Genomic DNA, 23,792 nt, shown 5'->3' on the forward strand with positions numbered 1-23,792 from the left:
GCTCCTGGACTCACATAAAACCAGTCAAAATTTATGAATGCTTCTTTTTTGTAGCTTGATTTTGACAAGATTTTTCCGACTGGTCTTTTGCTCGATTTTCCCGAAAACTTTCATTTTTGAAGCTTGGTATTTTGGGTAAAGTCTTCTTAAATGGAACATAACTTAAATATATATAAATATAAATTACTCATTTAATAGAGTACCTCTATTAAATGAGTAATGATTTAATCTTTGCACTTTGAGTCCTCTGAGAGTCGATTTGCTCACTATTTTTCCCAATCTCTAATATAGTCGTGAATTTTCTGAAATATTGAAACGCTAAAAATCAGCAAAATAGTAAGCCAATCGACACTCAACGGCCAAATACCCACAATGAACTACGGGCGGCAACTATTGAAGAAGCATTAAGAAGGTGTTCCTGTTGGAGGTAGGACTGAAGTTTCATATCCATAATTGGCCAACGAACAAAACGCCCAACTTCTGGGCGTTCCCTTCCTACATTTATGAAAATAACTGCAAATGAAAGCATGATCTTTCGATGTGATTTGGTTCGAACGCAACTATTTCAAGGCTCAAGTTAAGATTGAGGCCCATCGGATTTTAGTCAGCCTTGAACAAGAATTGTTCCCGATGGATTGACTGCACGCATGTGATCCCTTGACTAGACCGAAAATTTCGTAATAAACGTCTGTTCGATTGAATACGGTTTTTTTCAAATCACACTAACTTGGAGCGTTTGTGGGCAAACGGCTTTAAACGACTAGATTTTAACAGGTTCAAATTGCATCAGTTCATGAATCGCTCAAAAATTCATTTCAAGAAAAGTGCTTGGCTTCAATCAGTGAGACTGATGAATGTCGGGCTTTTAGGCCTTCGGGGTCAAGAAATGGTGGACTGCCCCAGGCAAACCACATCTGTGGTTACTGTGGTTGTGGTTACTTTGGAATTGATTAGCTGCACTGTCAACACTCTAAACTATCCAGCAGAGAACTAACCTTGATAAATAAATATAACCGGATAAATGTCAGACTTGCTGAACATTCAAACGCGATTTGCTTCGCAACAAACACTTCCCCCATAAACCCGATGCACCGAAAGAAAGAGAGAAATTTCGGCTTCACGAAACCGTCAATTACATTTAAATTGAGGCGTTCTAAACAGGAGCAATTTTCAAAAACATCTTCCCTTCACTTAGCGCACTGAACAACTGAACATCGATGGATCTACCCTTGCTGTTTTGGCGGATAAACGTGAGAATTGCAGAACATTCAAAAGCGATTTGCTTCGCAACAAACACTTTACCCCATAAACCCGATGCTCCGAAAGAAAGTGAGAAATTTCGGCTTCACGAAACCGTCAATTACATTTAAATTGAGGCGTTCTAAACAGGAGCAATTTTCAAAAACATCTTCCCTTCACTTAGCGCACTGAACAACTGAACATCGATGGATCTCCCCTTGCTGTTTTGGCGGATAAACGTGAGAATAGCAGAACATTCAAAAGCGATTTGCTTCGCAACAAACCCGATGCTCCGAAAGAAAGTGAGAAATTTCGGCTTCACGAAACCGTCAATTACATTTAAATTGAGGCGTTCTAAACAGGAGCAATTTTCAAAAACATCTTCCCTTCACTTAGCGCACTGAACAACTGAACATCGATGGATCTCCCCTTGCTGTTTTGGCGGATAAACGTGAGAATAGCAGAACATTCAAAAGCGATTTGCTTCGCAACAAACACTTTCCCCCATAAACCCGATGCTCCGAAAGAAAGTGAGAAATTTCGGCTTCACGAAACCGTCAATTACATTTCAATTGAGGCGTTCTAATCAGGAGCAATTTTCAAAAACATCTTCCCTTCACTTAGCGCACTGAACAACTGAACATCGATGGATCTCCCCTTGCTGTTTTGGCGGATAAACGTGAGAATTGCAGAACATTCAAAAGCGATTTGCTTCGCAACAAACACTTCCCCCATAAACCCGATGCACCGAAAGAAATAGAGAAATTTCGGCTTCACGAAACTGTCAATTACATTTAAATTGAGGCGATCTAAACAGGAGCAATTTTCAAAAACATCTTCCCTTCACTTAGCGCACTGAACAACTGAACATCGATGGAAATCTAACCTTGTTGTTTTGGCGGATAAATGCCAGAATTGCTGAACATTCAAAAGCGATTTGCTTCGCAACAAACACTTCCCCCATAAACCCATATGCACCGAAGGAAAGAGAGAAATTTCGGCTTCACGAAACTGTCAATTAGATTTAAATTGAGGCGATCTAAACAAGAGCAATTTTAAAAAACGTCTTCCCTTCACTTAGCGCACTGAACAACTGTATTTTCTGTGAAAAATTATTAACGCGTCGTCTTCGCCTGAAAATGTTTTGCAGCTTCGAATTATGGACAAAACGATAATAATTATTTCTAAGTCTTTTCCAAAAATATTTCCCCAAACAGAACAAATGAAAGTTTATAATCAATTATTCGGAAATCTCGTCACTTTTGTCGCTCTGAATAATATGGTTCATTTAAATTCCGATTTTTTCAAAGATCAGAGAAAGCAAAAGCAGATAATCCACTATTTGGAAAACTCATCACTCTCATACAAAATTTTCAAATTTTATCAAAATTTCCGGTTTTCTCCATTTTAGATCAAATATTTTAACAATTTTCTCAGCGCTAATGCATATCCAGGTAACGTATTAAACCATTATTAAACTATGGAATAAGCAAAGGGAGGTTCTGTTTCTAGCGCCTAGTCGTGTGACGTCAGCGTTGGTCACGTGACCACGCCAAAATATAGCACAAACAACGGGACCAGATCTGCGGTTCTGTTGGTGCTCATTCAATAGAAAACAGGGCTCTTTGCCTAGTGGCCTCAAAGCGCTACTAGAGGGCCGCACCAGGCTCGGAACAAATAAACCAGTAAGGTATTCCACGTTTGGCTCCCGTCCTGTCCCGGACAGCTGTCTTCTGTGTACATTTCCAGGACACTTGTCTAGTCAATCAATTAATCCCGCTTAGCTGAAGCCGGGTGAATTTAAAGAACCGCGGTCACAGGGAAAAATTGCGCATGTCCCGTCCCCATGAAATCCTCGATCCGCCATCCAATCGATCTATGCATTCGCCGTTTTCATTTCTGTCGAACGTAGACGGTCTTGTATGTCGGGCTGTTTAGTGCTGCGCTGCTTCTGATTGTGCCCCATTGTTAATTCTAGACCAAGAGCGAGTCGTGCAAACGGGTTGCCAAAATGGGGTCCCTATTCCGGAGCGCGGAAATGACCCTGTGCCAGCTGTTTTTGCAAAGCGAGGCTGCTTATGCTTGTGTGTCTGAGCTGGGGGAGCTGGGACTTGTCCAATTCCGGGACGTAAGTAGGCGACCTTAAATTAGACATCGGTTAGGACTACCGTGTACTACCAGTATGCATACGATTTCTCCAGACAATTAGCATCAATGCCAAGCCTTATTTATTTATATCGCATATACAGAGTGAGTCAGACCTGATTGGAAATATCAGAACTGGAAGTGGGCGGACATCGGTCAAAGGTTTTTGGGGTGCTTTAGATAAAATGAGTCACTGTTCTATACAGTCACTAAGCACAAACACTAAACCCAGTTGCAAAATACACTGCCACTATTTAAAACAATCAAATAGAACCGGCTATTTTGACACATTTTTGCTGGTTAGACTCGTATGGTTTATTGAGTGGCACTTGAATGAGCAGTGGCAATCGACAACGCTGTCTTAGGCCCGAAAGTTTCAAAAATCAGATCCGAATTTTTCAGATCCTAGCAAAAAAATCCTAACCTCTAAAAAATTGGGAGCAAAAAATGTTAAAATTCAAGGGCCAAGTTTAAGCAATTGATAGCTCAAAAAGCTGTGAAAATTTTCGATCAGTTCTTAAGAGCTTTTCGATAGCCCGTCTCAAAAACTGTTTTTCTGTGTTAAGTGGTATCCCCACTACCTAACCTCTAAAAAGTTCGAAGGCAAATTGACAATTTTAAGGGCCCGTCGAAATCCAGTCACTCCACCAGTAACACTGTGTGGAGTTGCGAGAGTTTTAACTCATTGGTTAATGAGTTATGACTTATGGCCGATGACGGAATTTTAACGTCTAACAAAAAAAGGCCATCAACATATTGCTTTTGCGCATACAATTGCTTGAAACTTGGTCCAAAACGAAAAAATCACCAGATTTTGAAGAAACTTAAAAAAATTTCAGAGCTATGAGGCTGACGCGTTTTCCAAATATTGATTATATGCTTTTGCTTTCTCTGGCCGGTTTTTGAAAAAACCTAATTTTGTCGAAAAGAAAAAACAAGATAACTTTGTTTCGATTTTGTCCCAAATTCAAAGGTAAAACGGGTATTCAAAAAAGATGGTAAAGAAGACCAAACTGTAAAGACGACGACTTTTCTTGTAAAATCCATCTTTTAACTTTTCTGTATAAAAGACTCTCAGTTTGTCAGTATTTTACAGTAAAACGTTAAGAAAAAACGCGTTGTTCTGTTTAGAGATAGTTTTGCTTAGAATAATTGACCTAAAAGTGAAGAAACCAGAATTTAAATAAACCAAATTATTCACAGCGACAAAAGTCTATTATATACAATATTTTTTGGGAAAAATCCGGAAAAAATTATTAGGGTTTTGTCCAAAATTCTAAGCTAAAAAAGTTTACAATGCTGTTCAGGAGCCGAGTGTTCCAATAAAATGTATTTTATAATTTTCACAGAAAATACGTGAAGACTGTCAGTATTTTAAGCAAAAATAATATGTTTTTTTTTTTGCTTAGAAAGAATTGCTTAATAGAAACTTTGCTAAAACTGTAATGACCTGAAACTTTAAAGAAGAACCGTTTTTTCAAGATAATCTTAATTGCTTTTGGTAAAAAACTGAATAAAATTATTTGGTTTTGTACCAAATTGGAAGCTGAAAAGCGTTTTCTAAAGTGCCCTGCAAACCGATGAATGAGGCGAATTTTCTAGCAAAATTAATTTTATCATTTTTGCTGAAAATACCCAATTTTTGTCAGAATAGAAGAAAATAATGTTTTTTGGCGTTTTTGATTAAAAACTTTTAGTTTTGTGATGGTTTTTGAGAAAATGTTAATGATTTGCGGGAACGGATAAATTTATTTTTGTTTTTGTCCCGAAATCGGCTCCCAAAAAAGTTTTCGTAAAAAAACACATTTTTTGAACAAACTCTACAGTCTTCAGAGCAATGTAAGCCCCGAGTTTTCCAAATAATTTATTATAAACTTTCCCTTATTCGGTTCGTTTTTTGATGGAAAATTATTTGAATTTTGTCCCAAATTCAAAGCTGGCAAGAGATTTAATAAAATTTTACAAAGTGACGGAGGCGAGTGTTCTAATAAAATGTATTTCATAATTTTTCGAGAAAAATACCTTCAGATTGTCAGTATTTTTAAGAGAATCTTTAGAAAATAGAGCATTTAGAAAAAACTGAAAATTTCTGAAATTTAGAAAAAATGTTAAAACTATTATTGATAAACGGCCCTTAAAAAATAAATGAAAAGCAAGTAAAAAGGTCATCAACATTTTCCCAGCAACGGAACCGAGTTGCTGCGCCGGTGCGTCGGGTTGGCGCACCAAGGCATTTGCGCAGCACTGCGTCAACTCCTACAAATTCATTGAGTTCCTCAAGTCTAAAACATCTGAATATTCTCCATGAACTTTTCGATAGAGTGTCTGCCCCATTGGGTTTTCGCAGCCACTAAATTCTAACCTACATACAAGCAAAATTTGATAAATGTTTTCGTGCACATCTCTTATACTATGGAAAATACCGCAATAATTATTAGAATTTTTGTGCTACAGCATCTCGAAATCAATTTTTTATTATCTCTTACCAGAAATCCTAACCTTTTCAAGGGCAGAAGAAAAAATGTAAAATTGTTGTCGAAGTTTAGCAATATTTTCGAAAAGGCGTTTCGAAGTGTCTTTGCCTCAATGGATTTTGCCACCAAATGTTAACCAGTAAAATTTGATGAACATTTTTGTCTGATATTGTTGAAATTATAGCATTGTTCATTAGAACATTTTTGATGGAACGTCTTGAGAGTTGTTCAATATTTAGATTTTATCAGAAATCATAACCTCTAAAAAGTTGAAAACATGTAAAATCTTGGAACAGTTTCGTCTATCTGGGAAATGTGTCAAAATATTCGCATAATTTCAAAGAGCGCCTCATTGGGTTTTGCCACAAAATGTTAACCTCTGAATATACACAGGAAAAATTTGATAAATATTTTCATGCATATCTCTTAAACGGGCGAAAATACATCAATATTAAATGTAATGTTTTTGATAGAGCGTCTTGAGAGCTGTCTTTCCATAATAAAGAGGTTCTATCTAGAAAACCGTTCAAAATATCGGCATAATTCCAAAGAACCTTTTTGTAAGATCGTCTTTTTGGCCTCATAGGGTTTTATCACAATCTAACTGCACAATTTTTGGTTCAGCGTCTTAAGTGCAATTTTTTCATCGTTAATCAGCAATAAACCGTTAAAAACTTGAAAGCCAAAATTTGAAGGCAATTGATTCCCTACAGTAAGCTAGATAAATCGCCCGAAACTTGGATTGCAATGAAACTTCCAGCACCACATTGAGGTGAAATTAATCCCACTAATCTTTCCAGTTAAACCCGGACGTGAACGTCTTCCAACGGAAGTTCGTGAACGAGGTGCGAAGATGCGACGAGATGGAGAGAAAGTTGAGATACCTGGAGAAGGAGATCAAAAAAGATGAAATTCCGATGCTGGACACTGGTGAGAATCCGGAAGCTCCCCAGCCAAGGGAAATGATCGATTTAGAGGTGAGGAGCATTGGAGCCGTTTAGAGTTGGGGAATTGAGGTTCCGTTTGCTCTAGGCGACTTTTGAGAAACTGGAGAATGAGCTGAGAGAGGTGAATCAGAACGCAGAGGCTTTGAAGAGGAACTTCCTGGAGTTGACCGAGCTGAAGCAGATTTTACGTAAGACGCAAGTGTTCTTTGACGAGGTGAGTGTCCGAAGGAAACGACTACAATTTTTTTTTCGATCACCTAGCATGACTTTCGAGCGCAACTTGTTGCCGAAATTTCGATTTTATTCCTTACCGGAATGTTCAAATTTGTTCAATTCTCTTCTAGTAAGATGCTGTATTTCGTCAATGTTATCAGTTAGGAAGTTTTTAATTTTGTGTGCTATATTGTTTATTGTTGGAATCCTTTGCTAATTCTCTATTTACTCTAGGATCAAATTTCCAACTCTAACTCAAATCAGGAAATCCAACAAACTCAACTTACGCAGCATTTCATATTTTTGTAAGTCGCTCTGCTCTGGAATGTTTGGTTGGAGACCTAATTTTCCGTTTTTTTTTTTTTTTTTTGGTTTTCACTCCCCCTTTTAATCTAACATTGTGCTTGAATACAGCATCTTACTTTGCATGTTCTTGGTTGGTTTTTTAATTTTTATTTTAATTTCTGTCGATTTATCTGCCCCCCCCCCCCATTGTTAACATCTTTACTATATTTGATGCTGTTTTACTAATCCAGTTTTATATGACGCCAGATGAATATTTCAGAGGAGTGGAAGCTCCCTTAGTTATGTGTGGAAATTGCGTTATTTTATTGTTACAGCCTGGTTTCACATTGCATTTATTTCCTAATTGATGGGGTTTGTTCTTGGTGGTGGAACCTCAGTAACTCAACTAAGTTCTACTCTGGTGTCAGGACGTAAAAGTGAAAGCTTGATTGTTTACTGACCTCATAATAATTCATTACTATTACGCTGAACAAATGATAAGTTGCCTTAACTTTAAGCCGGCACGCAAACAGCACAATCATCACTTGAATAAATCATGAATGGGAGATATTACACGGTCGTTATCAGTGAAATGCTGTTCTATTAACGGTCGACGTAACTTTGCCCCCTTATGCAATGAAAGTATTTTTTTATTATTACTAGTATGCCGTCCTGTGCTCGTCAGGCATTCGGATAATCCGATTAGCGGGCCCATAATTCATCAGCGATCCAAAGCGACTTATTCCAGACACATTTCGGATGGTTTAATGACTGCGCTAATCTTCGGGATTACTTACCTAAACTGTTCCTTACTTAACTTGTAGTCAGGCGCTCTTCGTAATCCTTGGATAATCACAAGGCCTCCCTTTTGTACAGGGTGTCCCAATTGTTAGGACCGTCAAAAAAGTAGTAGTGGCTAAAATCAAAATTCGAATAGATTTGCTCGCTTAAGAAATACAGGAGAAAATGAAAAAAAATCAACTTTATCAATTTTTATTTTCCAACATTTCCCAAAGAAAAAAGTCTCGAGGTGTTAGATCCGGTGATGGTGATGGCCACCTTATAGGTCCATGTGTTCCTATCCAACGGTTTCTAAAGTGTTTTATGCTATTGAAAAATAATCGAAATTATGTTTTTTTTAGATTAAAATATAAAGGGTGTTCCGTTTCAAAAAAATTGAAGGTTTGATCACTTTTTAACTTGACCCCGTTATTCTGAACACGGCACATCATGCTATCTGCATCTCTTTTAACTAAGGAAATAGGGTCATTTTGGAATTGACAATTTTTTACTTTCTCCTACATATTTCTCTAAAGCAAGCAAAAATTTTCACATTTTGATTTTACCATTTCAATACTACCTCTACTGCTGTTTGGGGACTCTTTATAAAAGTATGGAAAATGGGACACCCAGTACTACAAGTCAATTTCTACCAGGGCTGTTTACTAATCCAGCATTTCAGTGTCCAATTAACCGGGCTGCGCATGCGAAGCTTAACGCTATGGAAGTGGGAATATAGACTTAAAAATGCTTGATTGACCAGGAAAAGTTTGGACGGAAAATCAAACAAATTGAGCGATTTTTTAATGAAAATTGCAGGTTTTTTGAAACGTGTGTGAAAAGTTTAGAAGTTGTTTAGTTTTGGCTCTGAATTTGAAGTCGGGATTTTGTGCCATGTGAATGAGAGTTTCACCGTTTTGAGCTTTGAGTGTCTTCTATAAGGTGAGCGAAAATCAATTTGCTACCGGCTTTTGATTGAAAGGGACGAACTTGAAGCGAAAAGCTGCAGTGAAGTTACAAATGTTCATTTTTCGTTCATCGGGTTGGAAAAATTCTGAATTTTTAACGATTTTAGTGAATTTTTCAGGGTTGTCAGCTTTAAGTGTCGTCCATAGGGTGTGCAAATTTCAAGTAGCTACCGGCTCTAGCTTGCAAGTTACACTTTTTTAAATGAAAGTGTGCAGTTAAATGTGAAAGTTCATTGATGAGCCTGCATTTACACGATTGGCAAAAATCAGGATTTTGTACGATTGCAGTACAATTTCTCCAATTTTCAGTTTCAAGTGTCTTCTATAGTGTGAGCAAATTCCAAGTTGCTATCGACCCTGGGTGAAAATTTACAAATTTTCAATAAAGAGCGTGCAGTGGAGTTTATATGTTGATTTTTTGGGTGATCATTTACACGGTTGAAATAATCAATATTCTGTGCGATTTTATTGAAGATTGTCCATTTTTCTGCTTCACGTGTCTTCTATAGGGTGAGCAAATTTAAAATTGCTGCCGTTTCTGGATTGAAAGGTGGGATTTTTCAAAGGTTAGGTAGCGTGAATTTCAGTATGAAAGTTATTTTTTGGCCCAACATTTTCAGGGCTGGCAAAAATCAGAATTGGTTCGCTTTCATTGAAAATTTCGTAGTTCTCAGCTTTAGGTGTTTTCTATGGGGTGCGCAAAATTTAGGTACCTTCCGCTCCTGGGTAAAAAGCTACGATTTTTTAAAGGAGCACCTGCGGCGGTGTAAATGTTCGTTTTTGGCTCATGATTTATAGGGTTGGCAAAAATCATCATTCTGTGCCATTTTATTAAAAATTCTGTAATTGTCAGTTTTACGTGTTTTTTATAGGGGGAGCAAATTTCAAATTGCTAACGTTTCTGGATTGGAAGCTACGAATGTTTCAAAAAAAACCTGCAATGAATTATATTTAATTTTGGCTGATCATTTACAGGGTTGGTAAAAATCATAATTCTGTGCGATTTTATTGAAGCTTACAGAGTTTTCGACTTCAACTGTCTTCTATCGGTTCAGCAAATTTCCGGTTGTTGCCATTTCTGGACTGAAAGTTAAGGATTTTTAAATAAAAGCCGTCAGTGGAATGCCAATGTTCATTTTTGCCTGACCATTTACAGGGTTGGAAAACGTAAGGATTATTTGCCAGTGTATTAAAAACTTCGGCGTTTTCAGCTTCAGATCCATACTATCGGGTGAGCGAAGTTCAAGCTGCATCCGACTCTTGATGGAAAGTTGCGAATTTTTAACTTATAGCCTGCAGTAGAGTACAATTGTTTTTTTGGCTCATTATTTACAGGGTTGGCAAAAATGTTATGCAATTTGATTGGAACTTTAGTAGTTTTCAGTTCCAAGTGTCTTCTATACTGTGAGCAAATTTCAAATGGCTGCCTTTTCTGGATTGGAGGGTAGGAATTTTTAACACAGAGCCTTCAGTGGGGTGTAAATGTGCATTTTTGGCCCATCATTTACAGGGTTGGCAAAAATCAGAATGCTGGGCGATTTAAATGAAAATTTCGGAGCCTCCTTTCTCAAGTTTTTAGAGGTTGGGGATTATTTGAACCCAACTTACAACATTGTCTCTATACTAAGACAAGTTGACGTGATTAATACTTGACGGACGGTTATTGACGTTGACAATGACATTGGATGACAGGGACATCCGTCATTGGAACGTTTGATTCCTTATCCGAAAAGTAAAAATAGCGAAATTTTATTAAACGATGAACAAGGAGCGTAACGAATGAGGTTGAGGAATCAAAGCCAAAATTCCTCCAACGACAACCACTAGCCAAGTCTATATTCCTAACTGATTCGCCGTTTGCCCGGGGTTTGTGTTTTTTTCGCCAAGGTTTTCCGGGGTATGTGTTTGTGTTCCTTCCGTTTCTTAACCCTCGCATCTGGGGGCCTTGCAATGTGTCACCAGGCTGATCACCAGGCCTCTGCCCAGATGGCCGATCCATCACGTGAGGAGGAACAAGTCACTCTGCTAGGCGAAGAAGGGCTGAGGGCCGGCGGCCAAGCTCTCAAACTAGGGTTAGTTTTTTCTTTCAATCACCGCCAGAATGGGGCCCGCCCCCGAAAAGACATCGCTAGCAATACGGTGTCACATTGTAGATGAATGTTTTGAGGACACCGTGTTTCAGTCAGTCGCAACACTATCGGTTGTTTCGTCTCTCATCAGCCATCTTTCAGGTTTCCCCAGTAGAACCGTCGAACAAGTGAAATCAGTTTCAGACGGTCTGCTTACGTGCTATGTACAGGGTGTCCCAACGAGAGAGGAGAGTAAGTTTGCGCGTAGTCGGTTTTATTTGTTTCAAAATTTTAAGGCAGGTTTGTAACATTTTTAAGCGTCAGGCTCTGAAATTAGGGTCGATATTTTCATTTGACTTTTTTTCTGGAAAACGAGGCAAAAACTCTCATTTAATTTCACTTCGAATAACTAAAAAACTATGACTTAAAAAATGTCCATAAAATGTGTGAAACAAGTAATACCGGTTAAGTGTTCACTTGCTTTAGCTGTCGCCGGGACACCGTGTATAAAGCAAGTTCAATGCCAGCAGATTCAATTAGTAGGACGCGAAATCATTGTCGTCGTCATAAAACGCCGCTGATTTCATTAAGCAACACCGATATTAATTAGACCGTATTGCTCGCATGTCGTTTTCGTTGCCTCATGCTCTGGAAAAACCCGGAAGGACTCTGAGGCTTAGTGGTAACGAACTGCTCCAGTCAGCTACCACTCAGCGCTCTGTTGCGATCAGCTAGTATACAAGCAGCAGCTGGCAAGTTACCAAAGACAGCGGCCACTTTGTGTCGGCGGCCAGCTTCGGATTGTCCTCCAAGCAAGCAAATCTAACAATAAAGTTTTTAATAAACGTAATTGTAACTAATCAGGCTGGCGTTTCGTAGCATCAGACTGGCGTGTTTTTTTTTTGGTAATTTTTCGCCTTCTTCCAGCACTACGCGTTCATCACGGCTGACTGCGTCAGCTACCGGAAGACGTTGAGGCAAGATTCCTGTTTCTATGTCGTGATCGGTGATTTAACCAAAACGAATCGACTGAGTGTCCCGACAAAGTGGAGCAACAACTGACGAAAACAAAAAAGTCCACGTCAATTAGTTCAGTTGTTCCTCCCATTTTAGGGCATATTCAGTTCTTTTAGTTCGAGATTAACCATCGCCACCTTAACCCCGTAGCCCTAAGCAAAGTGTTTGTGTTGTTGGTGTGACTGTTGGGAGAAATTGAAACATTCTCTGAGCCACTCTTTACTAATTAGCAGTATTATTGATCAATTAACACAATTAACAGCCTGGTTTGGGTTGCATGAATTGAGTTCTGCTGTTTGACTGCTTGGGGATTAACTGCAATTGATTACTGCTGGCAGCTTGATTGCATCTCTACTAAGTTTAGTGTTTTTTTTTTGTTTAATTTTTGTAGTCCGTTTCATGCTAGGTGTTGTATACTAGATTTAGTCAGCCAGCTGTTCTGTCTGTATTTTTGTTTCCTATTTTCCAGTTCGATTAATACAGGCAGGGCAAACGAAAGGCAACATTCAGACGTGCCGGGGGCTTTTTGTTTCTTATCTTTTCAACTATCCGAAGTCAAGAGATTAGCCGGATACGGGATTAACTCGTCATTTAAATCATGAGTCAACGATAATGATTCATTCGGATAATAAATTGGTTGGGATTATCCACCTTTTATCGATAATAATGACACGTTCATAAGCAGGAAATAATCAATTTTTCCATGTTTTAAGATTTTAAATTGGACTGAGTGACGAAAATGCCTCGTCCTGCCAATATTCTCACTTTATACAAAAAAAAATTAGTATTCTGAACGCTTTAGGCACTTTGAGGTGCCCAAAGCTGTTTGAGGTTGGCTTTCAAAACCTTACTTATAGAAAACAGTTTTATTTTACTGTTCTGGATCTGTTCCGTCTTACATTCACTGTCCAATAATATTCAAGTTTTTGGTTACAAAATCGTGTAAAGACCCCCCACAAAAAGTGAGGATAGTCCGATTCATTAAAAGCCCTCACTTTATACAAAACTGTTATATTTAAGTGTCCTGAACGTTTCAGTCACTTTTAGGTGAACAGCCAGTGTCCATCAAAGTGCGAGTTTGGCGTTAGAATATGTTTTGCGTGAAAGTACAGAAGATCTCACTCTTTAAAAACCCTCACTTTATTGAAGACTCTTCCGTTTTAATGTTCTGAATCGATCCAGTCCTTCTTTCATCTTGAATTCATCAGTTACTGTCCAATCATGATTAAGTTCTTCGTCAGAAAATCGTGCAAAAGCTCCCCAAAAGTGAGGAAAATTTTATTCAATAAAACCCTCACTAATACCACACTTTTCACACAGACACAGTGCAAGACCCCGACAAAAAAGTGAGGAAAGTCCGATTCATTAATTAAAAGCCCTCACTTTATACAAAACTGTTATATTTAAGTGTCCTGAACGTTTCAGTCACTTTAAGATGAACAGCCAGTGTCCATCAAAGTGCGAGTTTGGCGTTAGAATATGTTTTGCGTGAAAGTACAGAAGTTCTCACTCTTTAAAAACCCTCACTTTATAGAAGACTCTTTTGTTTTAATGTTCTGAATCGATCCAGTCCTTCTTTCATCTTGAATTCGTCAGTTACTGTCAAATAATGATCAAGTGCTTCGTCAGAAAATCGTGCAAAAGCTCCCCAAGAGTGAGAAAAATTTACTTCATTAAAAATCCTCACTTAATACAACACACTTCTCACGCAGTCGCAGTGCAAGACTCCGACAAAAAAGTTAGGATAGTCTGGTTCGTTAAAAGCCATCAGTTGAAGACAGCAGAAGTGCAAAAATGTGACGGGAAAAAAATGAGAGAAGCCAGACTCCTGCTTTATGAAATGTCCTCACTTTATAAAAAGCTCCTTCACTGACCTTATGTGCCTTGTTGCGTCATAGTACCTATATACAGGGCAGTTGGGGCGAATGAATGTTGTCTTTGGTTTGTTCGCATTTTGTAAATGCGCTTGCAAATGGGGGGCGTGTCACTTGGGTTTGCTAATGTGTTGTGTTGTTGAGCAGCACGAGGGGGGCACAAATCCCACTGAATCTATGACGAGGGCCCTCATTAGCGAGGATTCTATTGCAAGGCAAACCGGCCCCGTGCAGCTCGGGTACGTATAAGTTACGTCCTCCACACGTTCATTGATTCGGTGCTCGTCATCTAACTTCGTTCTAACACTCCATCTATATCCCCCATTTAACCATCGTGAGCAAACGGACGTATTTGCATGTTTCAGTAATGCATAATTCATTTACATCCATGCTGAACTGTGTCGAATTCAATTGGATTCGGTTCGAAACGTTTTTTTGTCGATACTTTTCAAGGACTAGCACGGGCATGGGTTAAGTAGACTGTCTGTTTCCTTGCAATGACCAGTTTGCTCAAGTGTCCTCTTCGATCACCAGATCTAAGTCCCATTGAGACTCATTGAGTCGGGCAGTCTACTTAACCGCAATTGATGCCGCGAGGTCCATCTGAAAATCCATTTTAAACACCCTGTATATATCGTTTTCAGTTAGCACAACTATGGATCATTTTCTCCACATGCACCATTTTGAATTGCTTGCACGCTAACAACATGTAGGAAACGATCCAGTGATCGTTTTTCTCTTGTACAGGGTGTTTGCTTGTCAGCTCCGCCCTCATGAGTGGCTTTTTGCGAAAGTTTCCGAAGTGAAAGTTGTAGGGAGTTAACGGATTATAGAATTAATGTTGTTAAGTGGCGCGTTCGAAAACAGTGCGTTTTTGCGGCCCTGCTCCCATTAAAAGCATGACAAGGTTTTTTTTTGGGTCCAATTTTGGGTGCTATTATTTGTTTAAGAAAAAGTTGGAAAATTGGCAACAGGGCTCATGCAAATATTGTATAGCTCGATTTGGTCTAGAATGGTGTAGGATTCGCCGACTTTTTTCGACGAATTTAAACTAATGAAGTTGAATTTTCAATGTTGCCAGACTTCTAATAAAATTCGATAATTCGTACGCACTCAAAATGAGCAATCGTTGTTGAAGAAGATAAAATTCCACTTCGTTTCATTTTCCGATGTTGCCAAGCATGATTAATTATCGGCATTTTAGTAGAGAAAAATACGACAATTTTTTGAAAAACCTTTACGTGGCTAAGCGAGAATGGGGGATTGGATTTGAAATCGAGCGTCCCCTAAAAAACGGGCAATTTTTTTATCAGCCGCCCTCGGCTGAAGCCCTAAACAGTCGCGCACGCAAAACTGAACCATCGAATAAATAAACAAGTGGCGATTTTCCCTTTTTTCTTATGTGCAATCCCACAATTCTCCGGCCATAGCAAGAAAATTTTCAAAAATTCTGGTTTATGGATGAACCCGAAAACGTAAAATTTTTTATTGTAAAATTCCTTTAAAGAAAAGTTGAAAACTTGGCAACAGGGCGCACGAACATAATGTATAGATCGATTTGATTTCGAATGATGCAAAATCCGACAGTTCTTCGGCCAAAATAAGAAAATTTTCAAAAATGTCCACACTAAACCAAATTTTTGTAAATTTAAAGTACCAAGTCAGGAGGTGTAGAAAGATTTTTTTTAAAGCGTCAAAGCGAATGGGTAATTTTTTTTTTATGTCACCCATCGCCATAATGCTAATTTGATGATGAAGTTTGACCAAATTATTGCGTTTTTACCATCCATTCCTGCCTAACAAATTTCATTTCCACCATTTTTTCGCATAATCTTCATGCAATCAGTTATACAGAAAAAGTCAGAATAAATATCTAAGTAAATGAAAAAATCGAAGACTTTATTGCAGTAATTATTTCCGAATTTCTGTGGATTTTGTGGGCATCAATTTGGTTTTATTTTGAAAATTTCTTAATCTACGGTAATTCTGGTGCAATTTTCGAATTTCAGACGAATCTGAACTAAAGAAGTTGACGTAATTTTCAATGTTTGCCAGACTTCTAATAAAATTCGAGAATTCGCACTGAAAATGCTCAATCGTTGTTGAAGAAGATAAAATTCTACTTCGCTTTATTTTCCAATGTTGCCAAGCGAGATTAATTTTCGGAAATTTAGATAAAAATACGACAATACGGGCAATTTTTTTATCAGCCGCCCTCGGCTGTAGCCCTAAACAGTCGCGCAAGCAAATTTAACCATCGAATAAATAAACAAGTGGCGATTTGCCGTTTGTTTTCGTATGTACAATCCGACAATTCTCCGGCCACAGAAAGAAAATTTTAAAAAATTCTGGTTTATGAAAAAAAAGTTGAAAACTTGGTAACAGGGCGCACGAAAATAATGTATAGATCGATTTGATCTCAAATCATGCGAAATACGACAGTTCTTCGGTCAAAATAAGAAAATTTTCTAAAATTTCCACACTAAACCAAATTTTTGCGAATTTTGAGTACCAAGTCAAGAGGTCTAGAAGCGTCACCCATTGCCATGATGCTAATGTTATGCTGAAATTTGAACAAAAAAGCGAAAACCACCAAAAACGATAAAATCGATAAACGATATAATTGGATTTTTTGCGGTTTTACCTTCCATTCCTGCCTAGCAAATTTCATTTCCACTGTTTCCATTTTTTCGCATAATTTTCCTCATGCAATCAGTTTTTTCTCATCATTTCTTCATTTCTCAATCATTTCTTAACCTACGGTGATTCTGGTGCGATTTTCGAATTTCAGACGAATTTGAACTAACTAAAGAAGTTGACGTAATTTTCAGTGTTGCCAGACTTTTAATAGAATTTGAGAATTCATACGCACTCAAAATGCTCAATCATTGTTGAAGAAGATAAAATTCCACTTCGCTTTATTTTCCAATCTTGCCAAGCCTGATGAATTTTCGGCAATTTAGATAAAATACAACAATTTTTTGAAAAACCTTCACGTAGCTCAGTGAGAATGGGGGATTGGATTTGAAATCGAGTGCCCCCTAAAAAAGGGCAAATATTTTCAGCCACGGATTAACAAAACGGGGATTTAACTAAAAATTGAAAGCTTGACTACAAAGTTCACGAAAATAATATATCTATTGGTCTTGAATAGTGCCAAATGCGAAAATTTGTTGGCAAAATTACGAAAATTTTCAAAAATTTTCACCCTAAACCATATTTTTGTTAATAATAATTTAGCAGTATTTTGAAAGTTTCCTAATCTACGTCAATTATGTTATAATTTTCGACTTTTCCAGACGATTTTAGCTGAAAATTAGTCAAGGGGTCTTGAACGATTTTTCAAAAAAGCGTTCAAAAAAGCGTTATTTTTTTGGAAAAATCATTGCATGCTTAAAATTGCCGAAAAAAGCACAAAAAAAACACCAAAAACTATTTTTGGTGGTTTGATAGCGAACGATACAATTGCAATTTTCGCCTATTTACCATCCATTTCTTCCTAGCAAATGACATTTGCAATGTTGCGAGACTTCTAATAAAATCCGAAAGATCATATTTCATTATGGGAGATTTACTGCGAAAGCAGGGGCGCAAAAAATGCCAGTTGATGTGAGAAAATTTGCTCAAACATTTTCCTTTTTTTGTAAAACCATGATGGGAAAATCCCAAACAACTTTCATAGCCAAACACCCTGTACAGAATGGCCTCTTTCCTGTATGTGTAAGCCAGTTGACTTGAAATAATAAACATTTTATACTTAAAACAGTTGTCCGGAGAAGCAATACGACCCCGAGGAATACTACCCATGGTAAAGAATTTTCCTTAATTTGTCCTAAATGTTAGAAACTGACTAAACCAGCTTCGCTTAGTGGCGCTGTAGTGTTAGCTGCTGGTTCGGGCGCTTGTGGCTTCCAAATCGATAATTGGCTCAAAGAATCTGTTGAAATTTCCGCTCCCTCCAAGCAAAAGACTATTGTCAACACTAACCACTTTGTATAGTCTTTGGTAACTCAATCAGTTGCTGGATGTATAAAATAGTGCGAAATAGTCAAAGCAATGCAGACGTTCTGAGCAAGTCAATTCAAAGACTTCTGCTATGCTGTAGCTACATGTGCACCAGAGCTGTTTTGATCTAATTAGGTTCTGGTTCCAAATGTAGCTTCGTCGCTGGAGTGATTCTGCGGGAGCGGATTCCTGCGTTCGAGCGCATGCTTTGGAGGGCCTGCAGAGGCAACGTCTTCCTGCGCCAGGCCGAGATTGAAACTCCTCTGGAGGATCCCTCAACGGTAATCACCCTTTAACGCAGTTATAAGTAGATGCATCTTTTTGCTCAGATTCGGAGATTTTTTTATCTCGAGAGTATATTTCCGGATTTCCCTCAGCGGACGTAAACTGGCCGGCACCATAATCCAGTCGGATTAGATTTTTCCAGGCACTAAATGGATGAAGAACTGTGGAACATGACAAAACCTCATACTTTTCCCGGCTAGTTTCCACCGAGAATCAACAAAAATAGTATACAGTACGCGAGACGAAAGTCGACGGTCCGCCACTGCCAACTTCAAGCAGTGGCGGAACCGTAATATACCATTTTTCGCATAACTTTTGAACCGTTGATGCTACTAAAAACGTTTAACATTTTCTTTTTATGTATGATATGAGACAAACCCGTTTATTTGTTGGCGGCGAAACAGGCCTGTTAAAGTCTGATCGGACTGGACTACCAAGCCACTTGCTTAACTAGTGGACATTTTCCAGGGCGATCAAGTCTACAAATCAGTGTTCATCATTTTCTTCCAAGGCGACCAGCTGAAGACGCGCGTGAAGAAGATCTGCGAAGGCTTCAGAGCGACTCTCTATCCCTGCCCGGAAGCACCGGCCGATCGTAGGGAAATGGCCATGGGCGTGATGACGCGCATTGAAGACCTGAATACGGTAGGGGACTAGGCGCTAGAAGCCGCATCCGGATCTGATTCGGCTCCTCTTTAGGTTCTGGGCCAGACGCAAGACCATCGGCACCGCGTTCTAGTGGCGGCCGCCAAAAATATCAAGAACTGGTTTGTAAAAGTGCGCAAAATCAAGGCGATCTACCACACGCTCAATCTCTTCAATCTGGACGTCACCCAGAAGTGTTTGATTGCCGAATGTTGGGTGCCCGTTTTGGATCTGGAAAATATTCAGCTGGCTTTGCGACGTGGAACGGTAATAACGGCTGCCGATCAGTAGGGCTGGTTATAACTTTGGGGCTTATTTAGGAGCGCAGTGGCAGCTCGGTGCCGCCAATCTTGAACCGAATGGACACGCCCGAAGACCCGCCCACTTATAATCACACCAACAAGTTCACCACCGCCTTTCAGGCGCTGTATGACTCCTACGGAATCGCCTCCTACCGAGAAATGAACCCGACCCCCTACACCATCATCACTTTTCCCTTCTTGTTCGCCATCATGTTTGGTGACTTTGGGCATGGCACGCTGATGGCCCTCTTCGGCGTCTGGATGGTTATGAATGAAAAACCGCTAGCGGCCAAGAAATCTGACAATGAGGTACCAAGCTGGTGGTTCTATTTTCTATGGTTTTCCTCATTCAACAACGTGGGTTCAAATTCACTTAAAACATTTCCCGTTTAGATCTGGAACATTTTCTTTGGCGGCCGCTACATTATCATGCTGATGGGGTTCTTTTCCATGTACACGGGCCTGATCTACAACGATGTTTTCGCAAAGTCTCTGAATATTTTCGGGTCTAGTTGGAAGGTTACGAATGTGACCAAAGATTACGTGTTGAACATGCAGACTGAGCACATGTTGGATCCTGCCAGTACCGACTACGTTGGTAAGTCGAACTGAAGTCGGAGGAACTTGAGAGCGCATTGTTGGTCTTGCAGGTTACCCGTACCCGTTCGGGTTGGATCCGGTCTGGCAACTGTCCAAGAACAAAATCATCTTCCTCAATTCCTTCAAGATGAAGCTATCGATCATCATCGGAATCACCCACATGTTGTTTGGAGTGGCCATCAGCTACTTCAAGAACATGTAAGGAAACTCACACGGTTGGCCTCTTTCTTCTAGCTTTAATCTTTCCTATCGTTCAGGCACTTCAACAATCGGCTCAACATCATCTGCGAGTTTATTCCACAGGTGATTTTCCTCAGCTTCCTGTTCTTCTACATGGTGATCCTGATGTTCATCAAATGGTTCAAGTACTTTGCCAGCAACGACCGTGAGTGATTGAGACAAATGTGCCCGAAGGGCTCGGCACAACAAGTACATTCTTAATATATTCCCTTCTGGATGTCGAAATCTACTTGGGCGAAGATGCATTAGATTCTTATGCATATGTTGTGCAGAACCCTTCCGGTACGACACTGATATTAATGCAAAAAAGCTTCCAAATTGTCTGATTTGTCGGTTACTGTTCTTCAGCCAGTGGCGGGCCCGAAGGGCTCGGTATAACAAATAGACTGAAATTTACTAGTTGTCGAAATTGTGCAGCAACCTTCGGGCACGGCCTTGTTTGAAAAACAGACAGTTTTGAAAGGTTTTTTTGCGTGAAAGTCAGCGTCGTGTCCGAAAGCCTCTGGACAACTTCGACAACTATTAGATTCCGGTGTATTTATTGTGGCGAGTCCAAAAAATCCAGAATTTTTCTTTTTTTTACAAACCTTTTTAAAACGTTGTTCTTGTAAGTCAAAAGTCTTTCACCGAAATGAATGCAATAATGATGGCAACAGCAGCAAGCGAAAATTGAACCAAATATTTAACATGAGTGTGGTGGTCTCTAGGTACGTACATTCATTTGGGGACGCGCTGCGCGCCATCGATTCTCATCACCTTCATCAACATGGTGCTGAACAAGGAGACGCCCTTTGAGGATATATGCATAACATCGGACATGTACCCAGGACAGATGGTCATCCAGAAGATCCTGCTGTTTTGCGCCTTTGTCTGCATCCCCTGGATGTTGCTGGCGAAGCCCCTAATGATTCAGCGCGCCAGAAAGGCGGCAAGCCTTCATCTAGTAAGTGGCATGTAATGCAAACCCATCCAGACTGCAGTTTTCGATGATTAGGTGAACCACAACCAGCTGCACTCAGCTACGGAAAACGGCGACGCTGAGCAATCGATTCACAATAACACGTCGCAAACGCCAGTTGCACAGGGACAGGATGAAATGGATGAGGAACCGATGTCTGAGATCTACATCCATCAGGGGATCCACACCATCGAATATGTTTTGGGCTCGATTTCCCATACAGCTTCGTATCTGCGATTGTGGGCTCTATCGCTGGCTCATGCACGTGAGTACCAACTTTTCCTGTGCAGTTCCTTTGAATGGCAACACTTAATTTTCTTTTTAAATAATTGCAGAATTGTCGGAGGTTTTGTGGGGCATGGTCCTGAACAAGGGGCTGACGGTGGAAGGGTGGGCAGGCGGTGTGGCCCTCTACATAATCTTCGCAGTCTGGGGCGCCCTCACTATCTCAATCCTTGTCCTCATGGAGGGGCTGTCCGCCTTCCTCCACACTCTTCGTCTGCATTGGTACGTTCGCTCACTCCCCGTCTTGGTTTCAGTGGTTTTACCTCACTTGGCTCGGTTGCAGGGTAGAGTTCTGCTCCAAGTTCTACTCGGGCGCTGGCTACGCCTTCCAACCCTTCTCCTTTGAGGTGATCTTGGATGCGGCCGGCCAGATCAAGGAAGAGTAGTAGGTTGAGGCAACAGCCTCATGCTCTGCATCTAGATGTTGCTGAATCGTAATGCTGTACTTAAGAGCATTTGTTTCTCTGTGTTGCTGAATACAAATTGTATTATTGTATTCGTATGATTAAAGTTGTAAATGAAAACTAGTAGTCTGAAACTGGCGTGTTCATTTTGATGTTATTGGGATTTTTAGCTTGAAGTGTCGGCTCTGGATTGGATGTTCATTTTCTTCATCCTGTGTGGACACTAACAACTTTCGCTACCCACGTTTCTAACTGTTTTGGCAACGTTTTCAAAACCTTATTCCTTTCCGGGCTATTTTCCACCAAAGATCACCAAATTGTATATTATATGCCGAGGTCGAGAAATAAGCTATTATACAGGGTGTATGATCATCAAAGCACATGAGTAGATGGTCAGAAGGGTACTGCCATATTTTTGCATCAAAAGAAGACGATCTGAACTAACTTTTATTAACAAAAAATGTCTGGTTCCTCTTCTGTTGATGGTCAAAGTTCTTCAAAAAATTGATCTTTTTTACAATATCCGGCGAATGGTGCGATGTATTTTGGTGAAACGCTGTGAATTTGTTCTTATGTAATACTCATATTTTGATGAAACAATCGAGTTCAGCCGTTGTGGACAAGTGGTGAATTCCTGGGTGTCGTGGTACAAAAACTACCAGAACTTTTTAGTTGGAGCATGAAATCAAATTATTTTAGGTTGGTGCACTAATCATGTATCCACAATTTTGTGCTCTTTGTAAAATCTTGTAGCATTCATAGTTTTTGCAAAAAAATATATGTTTCCTTGCTACTTAACAATGTTAGACATTCAATGCAAATATTGTGATACGAGGCATAAATTAATTGTCAATAAATCTTACAAATTCGTTTCAAAGTATTAGGGTTTTGCGAAGACAACTTGCGTAAAGCCTTTTTTCCGCAAAAACTATGTACCATTCTCCCGATATTGCAAAAAAGATCAATTTTTTGAAGAACTTTGACCATCAATAGCAGAGGAGCCAGACATTTTTTGTTAATAAAAGTTAGGTTAGATCGTCTTCTTTTAATCCAAATAATACCGCAGTACCCGTTAAAGGTGTTGAGTCCCTTCAAATTTTCAGTTTTTTCTTGTTTTACCTGAAAGAACGCTTTAAACAAAGCAGTTTCAGCGAAAAAATTCCTGGAAGGTCCACAAATTAATCCGAAAAACAACTGCAAACTTTTGTAATTCGCTTTGCCAAAACCACTTATTTATGCACGAAAATCAGGTGGTTCGATGCTTTTGCTGCTAAATCGAGTTTGAAGTATCCACAATTTATAACTCAAAACGACAAAATTGTCGCTAAGATGCATAATAATTGTATTTTTTGTGAAAGTTTGAGCGTCGATAGTCAGATGGTGGATTATTTGCCTCTTTCGCGAATTCAATAAAATGCGGTGTTGCCACGTATTTTTGCGTTTTCCTTTCGGTTAATTTTGAGTTATTACAGTTGAAGTGATTTTTTCAATGAAACTGAAAAAACATACTAAAATAAAAAATTTATAACCTGGAAAGACATAAATAATCTAAACCGACCCAAATTGAATGAATCTACATGCTAGGTATCCAAGGAAACAATTTTCATTGATTTAAAACGTTTTGCGCAGTTTAGCAACACCGCTCGCAATTTAGTCTGAAAATTATCACTTTCCTCAAACTTTTTGATTGTTTTTTGGCTTAATTTATGGATCCAGGATTTTTCGCTGAAACTGTCGCTGAAAAAAATCGGAACGTTTTTTATTTCGTGTTCAACCGTCATTTTGAATTACCCATTAATTTTCTAAGTGTCACAATATTTGATAGCCTGACGTTCAGTTGTCAAACTGCCGGTATATAGTTTTTCGGTCTTCAGAAAACAGATAAAAGTTCTATGAAAAACTTGTGGGAAAAGCGGAAACTTAGTGAATTTGAAGTGGAAACATGGATGGAATCGCACCTGAACCTGACTTCTGACTAGGGAAATGGAATAAATGTATTACTGAGGTTAGTAGTAAAACAAATAGTTTTCGGTGCACGAGAGGAAAGTCGAAGGCCC

General features: G+C 39.2%; 1 protein-coding gene across 7 annotated transcripts; it reads left to right on the forward strand.

Moving 5' to 3' along the window:
* The first annotated feature begins 2,985 nt into the window (after positions 1-2,985).
* LOC109541211 (V-type proton ATPase 116 kDa subunit a 1) lies at positions 2,986-21,855 on the forward strand. 7 transcript variants are annotated; one of them, XM_048670684.1, is made up of 16 exons: positions 2,986-3,367; positions 6,659-6,835; positions 6,891-7,019; positions 14,159-14,250; positions 17,778-17,819; positions 18,171-18,297; positions 18,770-18,946; positions 19,001-19,213; positions 19,267-19,557; positions 19,642-19,846; positions 19,899-20,046; positions 20,106-20,233; positions 20,796-21,031; positions 21,083-21,311; positions 21,382-21,553; positions 21,615-21,855. In XM_048670684.1, exons 1-16 carry the CDS (start codon positions 3,251-3,253, stop codon positions 21,715-21,717), a joined length of 2,586 nt encoding a protein of 861 aa, XP_048526641.1. In that variant the 5' UTR covers positions 2,986-3,250; the 3' UTR covers positions 21,718-21,855. The 7 variants fall into 7 exon arrangements, with proteins under 7 accessions (XP_048526641.1, XP_048526668.1, XP_048526645.1 ...); XM_048670711.1 differs by lacking the exons at positions 14,159-14,250; positions 17,778-17,819 and adding an exon at positions 7,253-7,323; XM_048670688.1 differs by lacking the exons at positions 14,159-14,250; positions 17,778-17,819 and adding an exon at positions 11,014-11,123.
* Positions 21,856-23,792: the final 1,937 nt, after the last annotated feature.

This window comes from Dendroctonus ponderosae, unplaced genomic scaffold, assembly GCF_020466585.1.
Source record: "Dendroctonus ponderosae isolate FM_Combo_2020 unplaced genomic scaffold, Dpon_F_20191213v2 Dpon_F_20191213_1, whole genome shotgun sequence".
Lineage (NCBI taxonomy): Eukaryota > Metazoa > Arthropoda > Insecta > Coleoptera > Curculionidae > Dendroctonus > Dendroctonus ponderosae.

Bases quoted from the DNA above. Each gene is read 5' to 3' on its own strand.
- LOC109541211 (XM_048670684.1), top strand. From the start codon at position 3,251: ATGGGGTCCCTATTCCGGAGCGCGGAAATGACCCTGTGCCAGCTGTTT. The intron at 19,847-19,898 runs GTAAGTCGAACT...TTGGTCTTGCAG, and splicing joins TGCCAGTACCGACTACGTTG to GTTACCCGTACCCGTTCGGG. The intron at 21,032-21,082 runs GTAAGTGGCATG...TTCGATGATTAG, and splicing joins AGGCGGCAAGCCTTCATCTA to GTGAACCACAACCAGCTGCA.